This window comes from Anabrus simplex, chromosome X, assembly GCF_040414725.1.
Source record: "Anabrus simplex isolate iqAnaSimp1 chromosome X, ASM4041472v1, whole genome shotgun sequence".
Classification (NCBI taxonomy): domain Eukaryota; kingdom Metazoa; phylum Arthropoda; class Insecta; order Orthoptera; family Tettigoniidae; genus Anabrus; species Anabrus simplex.
This window is the reverse complement of record NC_090279.1, coordinates 106,927,417-106,949,332: the sequence shown is the minus strand read 5'-3', so window position 1 is coordinate 106,949,332 and position 21,916 is coordinate 106,927,417. Positions and strand designations below refer to the sequence as shown.

The 21,916-nt window shown below is 39.6% G+C and overlaps 1 protein-coding gene across 1 annotated transcript; it reads right to left on the bottom strand.

Moving 5' to 3' along the window:
- Window positions 1-3,258: 3,258 nt before the first annotated feature.
- LOC136885974 (peptidyl-tRNA hydrolase 2, mitochondrial) lies at window positions 3,259-19,162 on the bottom strand. The gene is made up of 3 exons (XM_067158681.2): window positions 18,986-19,162; window positions 18,671-18,757; window positions 3,259-3,675 (listed from the first exon to the last, which is right to left on the bottom strand). Exons 1-3 carry the CDS (start codon window positions 19,151-19,153, stop codon window positions 3,391-3,393), a joined length of 540 nt encoding a protein of 179 aa, XP_067014782.1. The 5' UTR covers window positions 19,154-19,162; the 3' UTR covers window positions 3,259-3,390.
- Window positions 19,163-21,916: the final 2,754 nt, after the last annotated feature.

The window sequence follows — 21,916 nt, the reverse complement described above, 5'->3', positions numbered from 1 at the left end:
GAAATGCAGGAGTTGGTTTAATAATGAATAAGAAAATAGGGCAGCGGGTAAGCTACTACGACCAGCATAGTGAAAGAATTATTGTCGCCAAGATAGACACCAAACCAATGCCCACCACAATAGTGCAGGTCCATATGCCTACTAGTTCAGCGGATGATGATGAAATCGAAAGAATATATGAAGAGATTGAAGATTTAATACAATATGTAAAAGGTGACGAGAATCTAATTGTGATGCAAGACTGGAATGCAGCGGTAGGCCAAAGAAGAGAAGGTAGTACAGTAGGAGAATTTGGATTGGGACAAAGGAATGAAAGTGGAAGTCGGCTGGTTGAATTCTGCACTGATCATAATTTAGTCCTTGCCAATACTTGGTTCAAACACCACAAACGACGGCTGTATACGTGGACGAGACCCGGAGACACTGGAAGGTATCAAATAGACTTAATTATGATTAGGCAGAAATTCAGAAACCACGTGTTGGATTGCAAAACTTTCCCAGGAGCAGACGTGGACTCTGACCACAACTTGTTGGTCATGAAATGCCTTCTGAAGTTGAAGAAATTGAAGGAAGGAAAGAATACAAAAAGATGGGATCTAGACAAGTTGAATGAAAAGAGTGTGAGGGATTGTTTCAAGGAACATGTGGTACAAGGGCTAAATGAAAAGGCTGAAGGAAACACTATAGAGGAAAAATGAAATCAGCAGGGCTGCTGAAGAAATGTTAGGAAGGAAGAAAAAAATCAACTAAGAATCAGTGGATAACTCAGGAGATACTAGACCTGATTGATGAACGACGAAAATACAAGAATGCTAGAAATGAAGAGGGCAGAATAGAATACAGGCGATTAAAGAATCAAGTGGATAGAAAGTGCAAGGTACCTAAGGAAGAATGGCTGAAGGAGAAGTGCAAGGATGTTGAAGGCTGTATGGTCCTGGGAAAGGTAGATGCTGCATACAGGAAAATCAAGGAAACCTTTGGAGAAAGGAAATCTAGGTGTATGAATATTAAGAGCTCAGATGGAAAGCCACTTCTAGGGAAAGAAGACAAAGCAGAAAGATGGCAGGAACATATCCAACAGTTGTATCAAGGTAAAGAGGTAGATAATTTGGTTCAGGAACATAAAGAGGCTGTTGATGCTGATGAAATGGGTGACCCAATTTTGAGGTCAGAGTATGACAGAGCTGTGAGTGACCTAAATAAGAACAAGGCACCTGGAATTGATGACATTCCCTCTGAATTACTGACTGCCTTAGGAGAAACCAGCATGGCAAGGTTATTTGATTTAGTGTGCAAGATGTATGAGACAGGAGAAGTCCCATCCGATTTTCGGCAGAATGTTGTTATACCTATTCCCAAGAAAGCTGGTGCTGACAGGTGTGAAAACTACCGCACCATTAGTTTAGTATCTCATACCTGCAAAATTTTAACACGTATTATTTACAGAAGAATGGAAAAACAAGTTGAAGCTGAGTTGGGAGAAGATCAATTTGGCTTCAGAAGAAATGTAGGAACACGTGAAGCAATCCTGACTTTACGTCTGATCTTGGAGGATCGAATCAAGAAGGACAAGCCCACGTACATGGCATTCATAGATCTACAGTAGAAAAGGCATTCGATAATGTTGATTGGACCAAGCTATTTATGATTCTGAAGATGATAGGGATCAGATACCGAGAACGAAGAATTATCTACAATCTGTATAAAAATCAGTCTGCAGTGATAAGAATCGTGGGCTTTGAAAAAGAAGCAGCAATCCAGAAAGGAGTGAGGCAAGGCTACAGTTTGTCCTCTCTCCTTTTCAATGTTTACATAGAACAGGCAGTAAAGGAAATCAAAGAGAAATTTGGAAAGGGAATCACAATCCAAGGAGAGGAAATCAAAACCTTGAGATTTGCCGATGATATTGTTATTTTATCTGAGACTGCAGAATGGTATGGATGAAGTCTTGGGTAAGGAGTATAAGATGAAAATAAATAAGTCCAAAACAAAAGTAATGGAGTGCAGTTGAACGAAGGCAGGTGATGTAGGAAATATTAGATTAGGAAATGAAGTCTTAAAGGAAGTAGATGAATATTGTTATTTGGGTAGTAAAATAACTAACGATGGCAGAAGTAAGGAGGACATAAAATGCAGACTAGCACAAGCAAGGAAGTGGCATGAAAACATTGGAGTTGGTACAGAGAGGGGTATTAGTTCATTGAAAACAAATTCATATCACCTTTCATACAAGTTGAGTTGAAGCGTCGTAGGCTGGAATCTCCAGACTCCGGTATGGTTGCTGGGCACGGCCTGGACAGGAACCACGCCCGTCCTGGATGTGAAGTTCTCGACGTTCTAGAATTTATAATACCAATATAATGGTCCGTTATTGGACATTATAAATTTTCCAGCTAACTCATTCTTGGTTGCCTGCGTTTCGCCCTCATGTGCTAAGTTAGGCTCGTCAGTTGGGACTTAGCACACCACCCAAGACGCAAGGCTAGTGCATACCGTGGAGGCCACTGCATAGTCTATTTGAAGCCACCAGCAGTGCCAATGCACTATGAGAGCTATGTCTCATTTCCAAAAATAGATGCCTGCCTGGCCATCAAATGATCTAGATGTTGATTCCCATAGTGGGTGGTGTGCTAAGTCCCAACTGACGAGCCTAACTTAGCACATGAGGGCGAAACGCAGGCAACCAAGAATGAGTTAGCTGGAAAATTTATAATGTCCAATAACGGACCATTATATTGGTATTATAAATTTACTCATTCAGGACAAATATTTTAGGTTCCCTATGGGAATCAACATCTATATCATTTGATATAGGGAATTTCAATCTCAAGTCATACTACGATCTTCATATGACTAATTAAATTTCCTTGAAACCACCTAATTCAAGAGAATAAGCATCAACTCACATAGACAGCATAAACATTGCATAGATTTCACTTAACCCAGATGTAAATAGGCTGGACTATACAACATTGCATGAAACTCTACAACGGAATTGCCGGAATTTAAAGAATTTTATACCACAGCATTTCAATTGTACCATAATTTTAACTCATCTCGTGTATCATTATAGATGCTAGTAATGTATTTTATAATGTGTTAAATTTTGTTTTAGGTATGTATATGTAATTGTTCAATTTGCATCTAGGGCTGATGATGGCATATTACAGATGCCGAAACTAGTACCTTTGTGATGTGATTGAATCACAATAAAAATGTTATTGTACTGAATAGGTGGTAAAAAACTTTCCAAGAATCTTACAGAAATATATAATTTTATTTCAATGTGAAGCGGCTATAATAATTTAATGTTATCATCGTAGAACACGTAGTAATTTAAAGACCAGGAAATTGTATACATCAATGAAACATACTAGGAAACTGTCATGGTCAATACAATTTAAGATGACCCGTCACTTTGTCCACGAGGTCGGCCGGCCCAGGACCGATACCTAGCACTGTCTTTGAGTTGGGCGCTATTTGTGTTCGGCCCGCATCCGTGATGAGACTAATGACGAGACCCATAGAACGTGCTTCCCTCGCCAGCTGCACCAGTTCTTGTTCAGTTTCAGTTTTCACCACGATCTTGGGCTGTCCGCATTCCTCCCACGCCCGGAGGATCTTGGGGCATTTTTCCTTTGCCTGGCGGTAGGCACCCACTGCTGCATGCGAGCACTGAAACATAAATGCATCAGTTTATATCAATCACTGTTACCAACGCTAGCAGCGAGTGCGATAATGGGCATCCCTTCTTTTGCTCAGGTCAGTAAATAACACATAACATACAGGGTGTTCCAAAAAAAGTAATTTAACAGTGCCACAGTACACCCCCAAGAAACGTGCAAGAAACATTATTTCCGTAACTGTGGGGCAGGTATTACTGGTATCTGCAGCAACCATTTCCAGAGACCCGCACCATCATATAAAACTGTCGTGTTCTGGCAAAAAGGATCTGTTGTAGTCATAAATCAGGATGTTCTGACAGAGTCTGCAGCACTAGGCATTTGACAATATCAGGCACGTTATAGATTACGCCCTGTAATCGCAAAACAAGAGTGTCTGGCGCATTTCCCAGGAATGCATTTGGAAACCACCACTTCCTTGTGAAGAAGTCATCATGTGGACAGTGAAAGACAGCACTTCATTCACGATAACAGTGCAAACATCAGAATTGAGTCTTTATCCCCTTCCATTGTGATCTACAGACCTTTTCTGATAATGATTTGTATGGGTGGGAACAGTGGCAGGAAAGTACTTGGAATGAGGAGATAAAGGCTAAGTTGGTGATAAGCACAATGTACAAAATGGTAGAATGAAGCCACTTCGGTAGTGGGGTGAGGTGTGGCAAATGCAGGATAATGGAAATGGTTCTGGACAGTAAGAGAAGTAGAGTCAGTGTTTAATACGGATAGTGACCATGTTAGAAGTGCATAGCACAGAGCCTCTCAAATGCAGAGCAAAGACGCAATTAAATATAACCAATGATGGTCAAGTTTCTCCTGAATTCATGAATTTTATTTACACCATTCAGTAGTTTGTAATGAAATCTATCTTTGTTAAATGCTGGGAGTTATGTTAATTTAACACAACAGCTGAGGTACTTGCTGTGGAAAGCACGGAAATAGGTGCATGATTTATATTATGTTATAAAAGTAAAACTATTAGAATGTAAGAGTTTTCCGTGGATTTTACGATGATACAGACCACTATCTGATCTGTAGTGAACTAAGTATCTCTAGGCCTAGGGAAGAGAAAGTAAAATCTGTCTGCAAATGAAAAAGGACGATGAAATTAGACAGAAGTACATGGATATGATTACTGAGAAGTTTCTAACAGTGGATAGTAAGCAGGTTCAGAATATAGAAAGTGAATGGGTGGCATACAGGGATGCTGTGGTAAAAACAGCAAGGGAATGCCTAAGAACAACCGTGTGTAAAGATTGGAAAAGGCGAACATCTTGTTGGAATGAAGTGAGAGCAACTTGTAAATGTAAAAAGAAGGCTTATCAGAAATGGCTCCGAACAAGGACCCAGGCAGACAGGGATTTGCACGTAGATGAAAGAAACAGAGTGAAACAAATAGTTGTTGAATCCAAAAAGAAGTCATGGGAAGATTTTGGTAATAACCTGGAAAGGCTAGGTCAAGCAGCAGGGAAACCTTTCTGGACAGTAATAAAGAATCTTAGGAAGGGAGCGAAAAAGGAAATGAACAGTGTTTTGAGTAATTGAGGTGAACTCATAATAGATCCCAGCGAATCACTTGACAGGTGGAGGGAATATTTTGAACATCTTCTCAGCATAAAAGAAAATCTTCCTTGTGGAGTTGCGAAAAACTAAACTCATGGGAAGGAGGAAAATGATGTTGGTGAAATTATGCGTGAGGAAGTGGAAAGGATGGTAAATAAACTCCACTGTCATAAAGCAGCAGGAATAGATGAAATTAGACCTGAAATGGTGAAGTATAGTGGGAAGGCAGGGATGAAATGGCTTCATAGAGTAGTAAATTAACATAGTGTTTACACTTTACAATGGCGAAAAATGAGGGTATCCTCCTATTCAATACATCATATATTCCAGATCAAAAATTAGGTGTATGGCTTTTCAGGCGTTTGCTCTATTAACCAGCATTTCGTCTTAGGTCTTGATCTGATTTTTGATATGCTCTATTGGTGGAAAAATATCTAATTCCCTCCATGGGAATTTAGAATTACCATCATATATTCCGTCATTAGACGGAGCAAACAAATTCAGACATGTTTCGGCTCGCTTGAGCCATCTTCAGTGAAAAAAATTAGGGGGTTGGAATAATTTACATAATATAAGTTGAAAAAATGCTAAAAACATAATGAAAGAGTAAACAAAAAAACAAAAGAGAGCTTAGACGGAAAACAAAATTAGCACAAATATACACTATTTACATCAATATGCAGAGCAAAAAACTTATTGCGACAAAATTCAGTGAAGCAGGTGTTAATTTGAAATAATAATTGATACTAAAAACTGCGTTAACCTAAGAAACAAGGGAATGAGAAAACAAATGATGCAGATGGAAACAAATAATAGTAGTGCATGGTGAGGTTGTGGACCTCATAGTTTACAAATTATTGGTTTAAAAATGACAAAACATAATTAGCATAGTGTTGGTAAGGTACCTTCAGATTGGACAAAAGCAGCAATTGCACCTATCTATAAGCAAGGGAACAGGAAGGATTGCAACAACTATCGAGGTATCTCAATGATTAGTATACCAGGCAAAGTATTCACTGGCCTCTTGAAAGGGAGGGTGGATAAAAACCAGTGTGGTTTCAGACCACAGAGGGGCTGTCAGGATCAGATTTTCAGTTTGCGCCATGTAATTGAAAAATTCTAGAAGAGGAATAGGTAGCTTTGTTTATGTTTCATAGATCTAGAGAGAGCATATGATAGGGTACCAAGGAAAAAGATGTTCGCCATGGAATTAAAGGTAGATTATTAAAGTCAGTCAAAGGCATTTATGTTGACAAATGGGCTTCAGTGAGAATTGATGGTAGAATGAGTTTTATTCAGGGTACTTTCAGGGGTTAGACAAGGTTGTAATCTTTCACCTTTGTTGTTCGCAGTTTACATGGATCATCTGCTGAAAGGTATAAAGTGGCAGGGAGGGATTCAGTTAAGTGGAAATGTAGTAAGCAGTCTGGTCTATGCTGACTACTTGGTCTTAATGGCAGATTGTGCTGAAAGCCAGCAGTCTAATATCTTGGAACATGAAAGTAGGTAAGAAATTCAACAGAATTGAATGTCAGATTGGTGATACAAAGCTGGAACAGGTAGATCATTTCAGGTATTTGGGTTGTGCGTTCTCCCAGGATGGTAATATAGTAAGTGAGATTGAATCAAGGTGTAGTAAAGCTAATGCAGTGAGCTTGCAGTTCCAATCAACAGTATTCTGTAAGAAGGAAATCAGCTCCCGGGTGAAACCATCTTTACGTCGGTCTATTTTCAGACCAACTTTGCTTTACAGGAGCGAAAGCTGGGTGGACTCAGGATATGTTATTCATAAGTTAGAAGTAACAGACATGTAAATAGTGAGAATGATCTGGTACAAACAGGTGGGAACAATGCCAGGAGGGTACTCAGAATGATTAGATAAATGAATGAACTCGATGGACGAAGCTGTACGCATAAACTAGCTTCGGTGGTAGGGTCATGTGAGGCGAATGGAGGGGGTTTCCTAGGAGAATAATGGACTCTGTTATAGAGGGCAAGAGAGGTAGGGGGAGACCAAGATGACGATGGTTAGACTTAGTTTCTAATGATTTAAAGATAAAGAGATATAGAACTAAACGAGGCCACAGAGCTAGTTACTAATAGAGAATTGTGACGTCATTTAGTAAATTCACAGTGGCTTGCAGACTGACTGCTGAAAGGCATAACAGTCTATAATGATGTATGTATGCGCAGATAAACCCCGTTATACGCGGATTCGTTATCAGCAATTTCGCATATAGCAATTTTGGGTTTAAGTCTAGTGCTGCCATCTGTTAACAGTACGTGGAAGCTGTAATGCTTTAATGCGTGCTGAAATCTGTAACGTACCCTAGGGCGTGCACCAAGGTTAAACGAAGCAAGCGCATCTTCTGCTGAGTTTGTCAAGACGTAAATCGTCAGTTTCGGTCAGTAGAGCTGCGAAACAGGTTTCGTATTTACGATGCCGGGTAAAAGGAAATATAGTGTGCCTGTCAAAGGAAAGAAGCGTGTACCAAAGTCGTATTCATTACAAACACAGAAGTTTTGGATCGCTATGAGAAAGGTGAGCGTATTGTTGACATTCAGCGTGCTTTGGGACTTAATGAATCCACTGTGAGGACTATTTGTGACAATGCAGAATCAGTTTGAAAAACTGCTCAATCTTCTACTAACTTAAGTGTGATTAGAGTGACCAAATCTCGCTAGCAAGCGATGGATAGAAAGGATTGGATTTAGCATCACACATGCCTCTCCCTCGAGCTGCTATTCAAGCTAAAGCCAAGAGCTTAGTTTATTATTGTGTGTATTCAGTGTTAAATTTTTAAGTGTATCGAGTTTGCATTAAAATGAGTTTCACAAACATGGTAATGGTTATTTTCTGTCATATTAAGAATATCTGCTATTTTAAACTTAATATGTTAAAGGGAATCTAACCCTATATTTTACATATAAAATGACACTCGGTTTACAAGAGTTTGGTATGCGCGGCAATGACGTGGAACGTAACTATTGCGTATAACGAGGTCTACCTCTATGTATAAAAGTAAATATATTTCTAAGGACGGGCTGATGGGTCCCTAGCATTTGTGAAGAACGCATCACTCTCCTACTAGTATTGCAAGGTAGGATGTACTTCATTTACCCTTCGCTACAATGTAATTTATGCTGCAGAGCCCTTCTGCTGATATTGGGTACTTGCAAGGGGGTAAAAATGTTATAGAGGAAGGTAGGTGGCAGTTAGCAGCAAATGGCAATAAGATGACAGGGAGTTGAACTCTCAAAAGCCTAAATACTCTTATAAGCATATGAGGAGATCTGTAAAGTTTATTTATAATCCTGTTTATATGATTACCCCATACAGTAACTTACAGTGATCCTTATCTGTGATTCCAGTTCTTCCATCATATCACATAAAGGTCAAATAATACTGCACTGTGGAACCCTCTTAGTCATTAGAGGATCACCTACTCTAATACTCCGAGTTCCATTTTTATCTAGAAATTTAGCCACATATTCACACACTCTGTCCTACAGCTCTCATTTTTGTCCGCAGTCTTCCATGATCTACCCTATCAAAAATCTTGGACCTCTCCCCGTGCAAGCCCCACCCCACTCGCAAGTTTGTAATCACAAAAAAAAATTATGTTTTTACAATACCTGAAGTAGCAGAGATGCTTGTATAGGATCCACCAATCCGTCCCAAAACGTATTCTTACTTATACAGAAGGATTAAAAGTGAGACATTGTAAAGCAGGAAATTGCAATGCTACACGTCGCACCATGTATGACCACAGGCCAATCTCTGTGGACAGGCGTCTGTAAGATTGCCCAGAAACAGAAGACTGCGATGCATACAGTCATTCAGTAGCTGTGTATAATGCCATGCTGGATCTCTAAGAGTACCACACAATACCTGAGAGAGAAGTGTAATGCCAACAATTACCAATTTATTCCAATAATAGCAAACATACAACAATGCAGTCAACAACCCTCGACCAATCAACGAAGCCAGATTTAAAACTACTTTACCCACAAGCAGAAACATTTGAATCTTGTTCTATGCAATCTGTTTTCCTTTCTGCTAGTAGATTTACTACTGCACCAACACACAAGTTATTGGCAACACAAGAATAGGAATCGGCTAGGATTGGCCTCAAGTATTGGCTTGTTGAGGAAAATGGGAAAGCATGGAAAACAATCTTCAGGACTACTGATAGTAAAATTCGAAACTACCATCCTTCAAATGCAACCTCCCAGCACAGCGTATACAAGAAAAGTGTGACAGCTTCTTCGCTCGCCCGTAAACTTGTTATTGTCTACGGCAGGTACCACAGCGTCTGGCATGGCAATTGCTAGTTAATACCTCCTATTGCATGTCGAAGTTCAGTTTATTTTTAACGTTCGTGGACCTGTGAAAGTTCATGTAACATTCCCTTGATTCGGACCTCCACAGAGAATAAAATGAAGGTAATCCAAAGGTCATTGTTGTATTGTTTATGCATTTTGAAAAGCTGAAACGCCAACTCACCACTCAAAAACCTCCAGGTTTTTCAATAATGGTAATGAATAATTCTTATCTCTAGGGCCGGTATTCATAGCTGGCGACTTATTTCTCTAATAAGAACGACTTAACAAAGCTGTACTTATTCACGAACTCGACTTAAACATTTCTCTTATTCATAGTCGTAGGTCAAGTTCTACTTTGTCAAGCTAGACTTCATAAAGCGTTACTTATATGCAGATGCTCTGCACAATTAAGTCGAACTTTATAGTATGAGAAATAGCAAAGCCATCATCACAACAGTTGAAAACGCGAGTCATCCTTCAGACACAGCCAACTAGATCTACGCTGAGCACCTTATTCCGAATGTATTTGTTTATCCTTTTACCCGTCCCTGTTGTAACCTCCTCTGGGGCTTAAATTTTAGGTACTTTCTCTTAAATGGATACAAAAAAAACCGATGCAAGCATTTTACTTCAATTGAAAAGGAAGTTTTCAAGGATATATTACTGAAACATTCTTGAATTATAGAGAATAAGAAGACGGACGTGGTATCTTCTAAGGGAAAGGAAGAGTATTGCTGAAGAATTCAATTCCTCAATACATACTGTAGATAGAAAACTCTCCTGTGTATAATTTATATGTTATCTCAGTTCAATATGGACCAACAAATGAAGTTCATAACCCTTGTCACAAAATATATACACTAAAACTTCTCCACACTCGATCATGTTTGGCACTTGAATATACAGAATGTATATCACATGTGAATCACCAGTGAAAGCAGGAGTGTATCAGCACAAGAAAAGTTATAACACAAGGTTACAATCATCAATAAACTTATTGATCACAGCTATCATATCTGGGGTAGGATAATATAACAAACAAGAAACCCTTGTAGGGAAAAGTTGTTTGAGTTTTACTAGATGTTGCAGAAACTTCTTTCGAAAAAATAAATGATCGATGTCTCCGTCCCCCTCACCACAAGTGCAGTGGGCCGAGTCAGCAAGGTGAAACCTATACTTATATTGGGGTGTAAGAGCATGATTGAAGCATAAACAAATTATGTTAGTGATATGGCGACAAGAATAAGACCCTTTCATAAACCATGATTTCTGTGTAATACAAGGTTGTAAATTACAATAATATTATCCTTTGGTTTTAGCTGTATTTTGCCACTCCTCTTGCCAATCATGATATGCCTCGGCTTTTATGATTGTAATAAAATCGGTTGGGGGAGTTGCAACATTAATGGGAGATGGAGAAGTCCTAGCACCATTGGTTGCTAAACAGCCTGCCTTTTCATTTCCAGGTATTCCAGCATGCCCAGGCACCCAAACAAAGATAAACCCCTGATTGATCCAACCTGTACATAAGTTGTTTAACATTATAGAAGTACCAATTCGGAGAAAGGGGCAGGAAGGATAGGGATTTTAAGACACTTAATGCAACCGTCTGAATGGTAAACTTATGATAAGCGTGGTCTTTTAGCAAATAACAGAGCCTGTCATATGGCAAATAATTATTCTGCATTGAAAATGGAGAATGTATTTGGTAACCTATGTTGTTCAGTGACGTTGATGTTAGACGCAAATAATGCAACTCCAACATCATTCTTGGTCTTGGAGCCATCCATATAAATGTCTATATCTTGATCCAAATGGGTGAACCTCATTTTTTTTAGTAACCATCCCTGTATGTACCGTAGCACTTCCAGCTCGGATATAATTATTAACGGAAGGAATAATGATGTGGGGAGTGTAGAAGAGTATGGGGAAAGAAAAGGTGTAAGAAAGTAATGTGAAACTCTTTAATATTGAGTCCCGATACGAATGTAGCGAATCATACCCGAAGTGTAATGCTGGCATTCGGCTTGATCTACGTTGGTGTGCAGAGGTATATTCATGAAGTAACTGCAATTTGGGCAAAAGCATATTGGAAGTAAGGGTAAATCTTTTCAGAAGATTTTTTTTTTGGCCAAAGTTATTCGTTGTATAGATAACGAAGGTTCACTCGATTCCACCAATAGAGCATTTGTAGGAGTGGTTTTCAGCACTTGCAAACAAATGCATAGAGCCTGGTACTGTACAGTATTTAGTTGAGCCAGATTGGATACTGAAGCTGTGTCAAAAAGGTGCGCCCCATAATCTAGGTACGCGTGAATTGTTGCCTTATACAGAGAGATGCAAACAACTGGATTCGCGCCCCATTGCCATCGGATAACAGTTTCTAAGACATTGTTATATTTTGACTAATGTTTTTTCCAATTCAGTTTATTCTGAAGAATTAAACCTAGCTACGTATGGTGCGTACAAATTGATATTTTGAAGTTATCAAATTGAATAGGAGAATTATTATGGTTCCGATGATGGGTAAAAATAATTGATGAACATTTATGGATCAAAAGTTGTAGACCATGTGCATCTAACCACGCACATGCTTCGCACATTACTTTGGAAAGATGTTTTCGAGAGGTATCTAGGCAGGCATGAGAATAATAAATGACAAAGTTGAGAGATTTGTCAAATGTTTTCCAAGTTGTTCTCCTTTTTTGTATTAAAGACTTGTCAGGAGTAGGCTACGTGTTTTTTAAGCCTAAAATAATTGGCTGGAGTGAGAGTCTATAAGCTCTGAAAAGCCATTTTCTAATTTGTATTAATGTATGGCATTCTCTGTCCCACCAATGTATTTTTTGGGGATGGGGTAAAGGATTCTTTGAGGGGATGATACATGTTTAGGTAGTCTAGAAGTATCGTGAGTAAGGATGAATAAGTTAGTTTATTTACAGGTAGGAGATTAAGTTGATTGGTAATATAATGACTATAATTTGGTACATCAAAGTTTCGTAACGATCGAACATTACTCTGGCCATCGCCCTCTAGTATACCTCTCAGCCTTCCCACTTCGCTCGGCTTGCGTGTTTCTTTGCGAACATCACGTAGGGACTACTTTGGCCGCTGTGGCGCTAGAAGCGTGGACGAGACCCGCGCTGAAGGCACGTTAGGAACAAGGAAGAGGGAGTAAGTACAGACTATTTATTTCATCATAAGAAGGTATGTAATGGTTGTAATTTATTAAAAAAAGTAATTACAAGGCATGCTTAAATCTCGCGCACCATTCGAGTTTCTCATACCCTTTTAATCTAATTTCTTACTTCACTGAAGGCTATCGTAACGTATTTGATTTAATTAGTTATTGCTTACGATCTTGCCATAGGCTACATGAACTTGGCATATTAATGTCATATTGCAGGTTTCTATCTATCAATAGCAATGGTGTATTGCTGCGTGCCTTGCTGCACAAGCCGGAGTAGTAAAGTGAAAGGAGTATCATTTCACGAATTTCCCAACCGAACTGACCTCAGAGAACAATGGCTTAAAGCTATATCAAGAGCAGACTTCAGGCCCAATTTAAATTCTAGATCTTCTGCGGTATGTAGCCTTCATTTGCGTGAGTCTCCTGACTATCGACCTGGATTGAAAATTAAGAAACTGCAGGATGCGGCTGTTCCCTCTGTTTTCCCTTCTTATCCATCTTACAAAGTCCAACAGATCAAAGCAGAACATGACCAATTATAAAACATTCAGTCATTGCCAAAGGTAAGAAACGGAAATATGAATCAACTGAGCCAAGCTGTGACAAAAGTAATTCTTCAGGTGTTTCCCTGCACGAGTGTCCCGCAAATCCTGACTTTCATCGTTCTGTTGATGTCCAGTGCGACATTTTAGACGAGAATCTACTCAAAATAGAAACAATTGCGACTAAACTGTGGAGAGCGCGGGCTAAACTTTCACGTCTTGAAAACTAACTGAATAAAACTAATCAGGAGTTGGAGATTTATAACAATAATTATCATAAAGCCTTGTCACGAATAATTAAAGCAGCCGATCCCTCAAATGCCAAGTCTTCATTCCTTCTTGAGCAAACAGCGAATTTTGAGAAATGCTCTCCGAGATGGACAGAATCCACGGTAAAACACAGTATAGTTTGGGAATGCATATCGCCCAAAAGTTATAGGTATGCTGGGAAAAATATACTAAAGTTGCCTTCTAAGAGCACATTGTCCAGGTATTTGGGTGATACTTCATGCGACACAGGAGTTACGAACCTTGTGAAAGAGAGATTAACCTTAGAATCTGAACGTTTGAATGAGGCTGAAAGAGTATGATGCTTGATAGTGGATGAAATGGCAATAAAACAACAACTGCAATATGACAAAAAGCTAGATACTTTTTCTGGTCACAAAACCACATCTGTTCCAGATAATACTATATCCGAAATTAAAAACGTCAAGAATGTGAGGGAATCTGAAATTCTCGCCAATAATTTGCTTTGTTTTATGATAGCGGGGTTATGCACTAAGTACAGACTTCCAGCCGCGTACTTCTTTACCAAACGAATCTCAGGCAAGGAACTGTATAATCTGACACTGTCTGTTAACAAAGATTGAGGCTTGTGGATTTCTTGTAATACATCTAGTTTCCGATAATCATAAAACCAATGTTAATATGATGAGACGACTTTCCAATAGCAAGATTTTGAAGCCACAAATTACTCACCCAAATGACCCGAACCGACCCTTATTTCTTGCATTTTACCAATGTCACATTTTAAAGAACGTAAGAAACACATTTTTAGAGAAGACCATGTTTGATGGAGAAGACACAATAAGTGGCTCTCATCTGAAGAATTTATATGAACTGCAAGCAAGTCAAGTGGTAAAACATGTTCACTTTCTGACTCGAAAATATGTAAGCTCAAACAAGATAGAAAAAATTAATGTGAAACAAGCGAAGGACACATTTTCTACACCAGTAATAACAGCTCTGGAATATCTCGAAAAACATTCTGGACATCCAAAAGCCCACTTGTTCCAAGACTGCACAGCGACTATATACTTCATGAAAATGATTCAGAAATGGTTCAATATCCATGATGTTAGCAGTCACAACAACGCTAAGTTTTGCCCTGACAAGGTCCATTTTTTCAACACAGATGATGACAGGCTTCACTGGCTGGAGAGTGAGTTTCTGGTATATCTTGAGGATGTAAAGGAAGTATGCCATGAGCAAGGAGCGAGTTTTCTCAGCTATTTGGCTAACTACGTGTTCTACAGTTCTCTGTATCCGATACTTATTGTTGTCTGGCTTTCATTTTGTGTTAACTAGAGTATTTAACAGCGATTCCCTAGAAATGTTCTTTAGCATTTTGAGGAGAACTTCAGGCAATAATGACATGCTGGATTCAAGGGCTGCAGTACTTGCCCTCAACAAAGTTTTGAAGATAGGAATTCCTTTGAAACGGCGAAATCAACATACTCGTGAGATGAATGTTATTAGCTTTGTCAAGTCATTTCAATCAGTCCCAACGGAAGTGATCCCTAACATTCCAGGAACAGGGACAGAAATCCTGCAAAATCTTCACAAGCTGCATTGTACGTATACTCACTTTTACAAAATTTATTTACTGTTGTTTATTAGATAACAGTATTCTAAATTTTTTGCTAGGGGCTTTACGTCGCACCGACTCAGATAGGTCTTATGGCGACGATGGGATAGGAAAGGCCTAGGAGTTGGAAGGAAGCGGCCGTGGCCTTAATTAAGGTACAGCCCCAGCATTTGCCTGGCGTGAAAATGGGAAACCACGGAAAACCATTTTCAGGGCTGCCGATAGTGGGATTCGAACCTACTATCTCCCGGATGCAAGCTCACAGCCGTGCGCCTCTACACGCACGGCCAACTCGCCCGGTAGTATTCTAAATAATAACCATACTGTTATTATGCAGTAAACTTAATACCTTTATTTCTTTTACAGGTCTGGAGGCAGTGTCTATTAAACTTGCATCGCTTGCTTTCCTCAGTGGTTTTGTTGTGAAGGAAATAAGAAAAGAAGTAACTTGTGAATCATGCCATAGCCTAATTCAACAAGAAAAATGCAGTTCTCCACTAATGGACATAATTTTTAAGCAAGATAGGTGTAATGTCTTCTTCTATCCATCAGAACGGTTGGTGTGGATTATAAACATTGTTAATGATTTTGTGTGTGAAGCTGCAAAATTTGTTAATACAGGAGCTTGTACGACTTTAACTACCATACTGCCTGTTTTGAAGTGTTCGGAGGTTTAAATGTGCGACTTAAATGACAGTTCTAATCATGCTGAGAAATTAGGTCAGGTAATCTGCAAAACTCTTATCCCGAGTATCTTAGAAAACATTGGAGATGAAGTGACTGAACGTTTTGAGAGGGTGAAATACTTAAACAGTAAGGCAATCAACAGGAAAATCATCAGAATGGTGGCCTAAGAGCTGTGGGGAACTGTGTGCCGCTTGTTCTGACTGGCCACGCTTGCAGCGCTCCGGTGGAGAAAGTGAGTACTTCTTGATGTTCGCATGTATTCTTAAAGTGGGGAGGCTGATGTATACTAGAGGGCGATGCTCTGGCAAGCTGGGGTGGTACTAGATAAGTTAGGCCTATCTACTCCAAAAGTAATTAATATTGGAAAATGATAATTGAAATATGTGTCAGATAATGTGTGCCAAGTAGTAAGATGGACCTTATTTCTCCTCCAAATGGTTAAATTGACAGCACAGGGGGGGTTTGAGGCAGAGTTAATCTAATAGGTGAGCCATCATTAAGGAGGATCAAATCGTTATCATGTAGGCTACCGCAGAAAGGAGACGAGAGCCTTTAACTGTGTCAGAATTACCTCCCCAGGTGGTATGGTGGACGTCATAATCTCCAAGGATAATGAGATACTGCGATGAATCAAACTGATGCCAAAAAAAAAAAAACAACCATTGATGTTTAGTGATAAAGAAGGGTACACAATCCCGCTATCTCCAGTTCACTTGTAGGCGCCGGCATATGCTATTAGATATGTTCATTAGGGTACAAGGAAAGAGTAGAGGTGCGAAAATACTAGGTTTTTGTACTATTACTTGACATATAGAACACACTATCGAAGCAATCTCTGGTTTTCTTTTTTTGTTATTAAATTCCAGTATTTTAATGGTTCATTGTGATTTATATGGTGACTTTTATATCATCAGTATGCAATATGTGATGTGAAGTGCTCATTTTCTGTTGTAATCCATGGGATGCTTAGTTGGTGTTTGTATGTAGCCTACATTTAAACGTCAGATGTTGGCTCGTGACATCATAATTTCATCATGGCTGACCTTCCACAGGTTGAAGAGATGAACTATAACGTCATAAACATGGCTACCCTGACAAGAGAGTCGTAGCGCTTGGCACATATTGGCATTTAATTATTACTTACAAATTGCAAAAAAATCATAATTTTTGCATCTAAGTTTCTTTTTTGGACATTGTAGAATTCGCCCTTTAGTTTAAAAAATTTCTGCAATCTGAATTGGAGATAGTGTGTAGTAGTTGCATTAATTTTTAAAACTAATTTGTGTTCTTTACTTAATACACTCCTAGCATTCCACGGAGTGACCCTGATCATACAATGACAGAATACTGTATATACTATCTCTTAAGTGATAAATCACATTCGTCATTGAGTGTTATTACCCAAGAGTTGAATAAGTTGCACTGATATATTCTGTGCCCTTTGGCATTGTAGGTTACCAGCCGATGGAGGTTTGGAAACACAGCCGGACATATCCTCCAGGAGGTGAATTAGAAGAAGTACCTAACAGAAATAGATGATTGTTGGGGCTTAGGACTTGCGAGTAGTTACAAGCAATATTCCGTCAATAGATTGACATAACCTTCCCCATCACACCCTGGAGAAAAAAAAGGTCATGGCCTCTGCATTATAACTTGGGTAAATTTTATTTTGCGATGGTTTTCAATTGGAGAAGGGGCAGAAATTGCTGAGGATGCATGTCTGGTTGATATTCAGGGGGAAGTAGTTTTCTAGCTGCTTTTTGGTATGATGCATTATCAGTACTCATGATTTTTTAAATCAAAGTTTGTTGCTGTTGCGTAGGACAATTTAGGGATCCCGTAACGTGGCGCCCTTGGCAGTACACACACTTATGTTTCTGAGCAATCTGTCCTTAAATGTTGTAACGAGCAGAGTCCACAGCGAGGAGCTTTGGTGCGACAATTTTTATCGGTATGGCCATACCGTTGGCATTTTTTTGCACAGATTAGATTAAGGGTTGCACATTCAAAAACACACGATATAGTGAAACTTGCTGGGGTAAGCATTGAGCTCTGAACACCACCTTAATGGAACCTGTGGGCACACATTCTACATGGTCATCAATAGATACTTTTCAATTTAACCTCTGAATAGATTTGACCGGAACTGGTGATTCAAGATTGTTGAGAAGGTCAGCGTCTGTTAGAGTTTTTTCAACTCTGCAAATAATACCCACTCGGAACACATGGGAGCTGGGTATAAAAGCTTTAAGTTGTAATATCTTTAGAATAGGGTGACTCAAAAACTTGTGGGCTTGCACTGTGTAATTGAAATCCACCTGTACTCTATTTTGTACTCTACGTGAAATAGATTTGAAACCAACAATTTGCTGCTCAAAGAAGATTCAACCTAGGGCCACTCGATGTAGGTTACCAATATTTTTTTAATTAGTGGATTCTACATAAATGACATATGGCCCATAATGTACTTCTGATCAACTTGTGAATTATGAGTAGCCAGATTAACATCACTAGATTCAACAGGAGATTGAATCCCAAGATTAGTTGGAACTCATATCCCCTACCATTAGAACAATCTCCTCCCAAATAACGGGAATGTTTTGAGGGCCAGGCGCCATATCACTCAAAAAACACTAAGTTTATAAGAACAGTGAAACACAATCCTTCGTACACAACACCGAGAGACACTGGCATATTCGCACACACTAGTAACACACAAGTACTCGAAAGAAGATTCTCCCCTATTATATTCAATTTCATCCAGTATCTACACAACAGTTATTATAAGAGACTTGCACATAAAATTTACCTGAGCGGCTACCTTTCCTTTTCCCATTTTTAGATCGTTACGTACTACAAGTATCATCTTATGTTCTCCTTCTGCGTGATTTGCCACCTAAAACAAAACAAGAGTGAACAATTTTATAGTATTTTTAACGGTCGTCATAACCTCATATGTTCCCCTACCTTTCAATAAATACATTTTAGAAAGAAATTACACAAAAATAACAAAGAAATCCACAAAGATACATTGAGAAAACTACAAAAGTACGTCCCTCCTGCTCAAATTCGCTAGATAAATAAACCGGGGTTCTACACGCGTGGTAGTCATGTCAAAACTTACCGACTCTGGTACAGGGTCATCAACGTCCTTAAATCCCATTCCTGTCCCAGTAGATTTCATGACAGCCCATGCAACACAAAAGCCGCAACCAATCCCTATTCCAGTAAAGAACATGGGATTAAATCCCTGTTTATCTAACAACCATGACATTAACCCACCATCCTCCATGTTTTGCTGGTGGCCAAAACAAGCAAAGAGAATATGAAAACAAGAGACTAGCTCCTGAGGGAGCAATAGTTTCATGCACCGCCGTCTCGATCGGCGGTCATTTCATGTTTCGCCACATAGCGCTATATGAAAATAATGGGCGTGTATCTGTCAAAGGTTGCCACCAGAGTGCAGCATAACCACAACAGGTCCTATACGTAATGCGGCTTCTTCTTCTTGGTTAGTTTTTGGACATCGTCGTAAGACGCTACGTCCAGTCACTGGTTTGCGGGAGAAGTAATGTCTGGGAGAGGTACCAACATTAGAAGAAAGTAGTACACTACGAGATAGTAGGGTTAGCTATGTAATGAAGCTAATTACAGCCGGCAATAATGAAACGGAGGAAAGGACCAAGAATATGGAGGCTAAACTATCAAGGCATAACACAAAAAACACTGGGACACAGGGTTCTAAGGCTTCACGTCTGTGTGGTCTGCCACGACGTCTTACTACAAACAAAGTATGAAGTCTACAACGCAAAAGTCGGTTGAAACACTAAACACGAAACATTTAAAGGCAGTTGGTAACCCGCAGGAAGAAATTTAGCTATGAATTCGCGACGGTGATGTTCATATGTCTGACACTGAAAAAAGATATGATTGACAGCACCTACTGCCCGACCGCATGGACATAAGGTACTTTCGAGAAGATTAAGACGATAGAGATGAGCAGGCGTACACACATGATTGAAGCGAAGCCGTATGATTAAAGTAATAGGACGCCGAGTGTACTTACCAAAGGCGAACCACGGTTAATTAGGAATATCAGGCATAAGCGTGAATAAGTGCTTACCTTTCAACTGGGAAGTTCAGCGCCATTCTGCACACCACTGATCATGGATGAAGTGACGACAGTGTTCCCATAAGTCTGTGTGTGAAACTGCGATATAGGAGTCCAATCCAATACCCTGGGCGGCCTCTTTAGATAGGATATCCGCTGTGACGTTACCGTGTATTCCAGAATGGCCCGGAATCTATGCGAATAATACGTGAACATGACAGAGGGACAAGTCATAACTTAATTGGCGTAAATTGTGAATGTACCAATGATTGGTATGTTCGGGATTGGCTAAAGCCATTAAGGTGCTTAAGGAGTTAGTACAAATGAGAGTTATTAATATTCCAGAATATGTTACGATATTTCTTATTTAATATGCTCCGACAATTCCATTGCAGTATCCGCATGTTTTACTTGGCAGTAGGGGAAAATCCCACGGATCGAAAAAACTCATCATATACTAATTTTAACTTATGCTTCCATGGGTCATTTGGGCCCATGTCTGCGAGTACATCTGCAAGGTCTTTAAGGGCGTTTCGACACTGTTCATCAGAAATAACGTTTGATTTACAATATAAAGCCATGACAGAGGGAGATGCCGATATTGGCTCGTGGGGAGCTGACGGTTGCCCTTGAGGACTTGGCTTCCGTGATGTAGATGCAGGCTCGTTAGAAGTGGCAGGTATCAAACGCACGACTGGAGTGCCAGAATGTTCTGGAACCGTCTTCGGATTACTGATCAAATTAAGATATGATGCCCTGTCATAACCTGGTTTAACGGGTGGGCGGGAAGGGTTACTAACCACCATAGTAAATTTACGCTTTCGAGGGAGAGTTTCGTCCGATTGAGATGGTCGATTGGGTAAAGGAGGAAAATGTTGGGGCATCAGAAGGGGGTTAGATAGGGACTGTAATGGGGCAAAATAGTTTTTCACTTCGAAATATGATTTGTTTTCAACACTCATAATGCGTTTAATTTCTTTTTGTTGTTTGTGGATGTCACAATGTTCTGCTCCCGCAGGATGATTTCCGCCACAGTTAGCGCATTTAACGACTTGGTGATTGCAATCTTCAGTAGAATGATTAAGGGAACACTTTCCACATCTCGGCTCCCGGGAACGACAATTAGTAGCGGTATGTCCATACCGCTGACATCGTTTGCATAATAAAGGAGAGAATATAAAGGCCTGAACCTCTAAAATGACTTTAAAAATGGACACACTTTTCGGAAGTTGTTGACTTTCGAATAAAACCTTCACAGTACCTGTAGGGATATATTCAATTTTTCCTTCTTTGGATGAACGTCTATTTAGACGTTGTACTTTCACTACAGGATAGGGTGAGTCTAAATAGGTGAGAATGTCGGATTCGGAAATAGTAGTGTCTACTCCCCGTATGACCCCTACTCGCTGAATATTCGAAGACGGAATAAAAGCTGTCAATTTCTTTTCTGTAAGAATGGGATGAGAAAGAAAGGCGTTTGCAGCCTTACTAGACATGAAAGTAACTTGAATTCTATTTCTTCCCTTCCTATGGATGGCCTTGACGTCACCAATTTGCCTCTCGTAGAAAATCCGACCCAGAGTCATAGGGTGAATATGTCCTATTTTATTTTGAGATGCAACGACAAAAACTATGTAAGGGCCAAGATGAGTGTTAGAATAGGTAGGTACAGGAACGTGCGAACGCTGATCCATGTCACGTATGGTATTTTGAGAACTGTCTCGTTGGGTATCAGTATTACTAGTGTCCATGTGTAAATCCTTACTCACGGCATCTTTACCAATATCAGGAGGTCGTCCTAACGGGCCCCCGCCACTATCTACAGACATAGTAGTCCAAAAGGGGATTACACTATACTAGCTCCGAAACAAACACAAAAGAAAAATGACTAGGATACAAACACAAACATAAAACACTCTACTTATCTACAGACAGGAAAAAGCC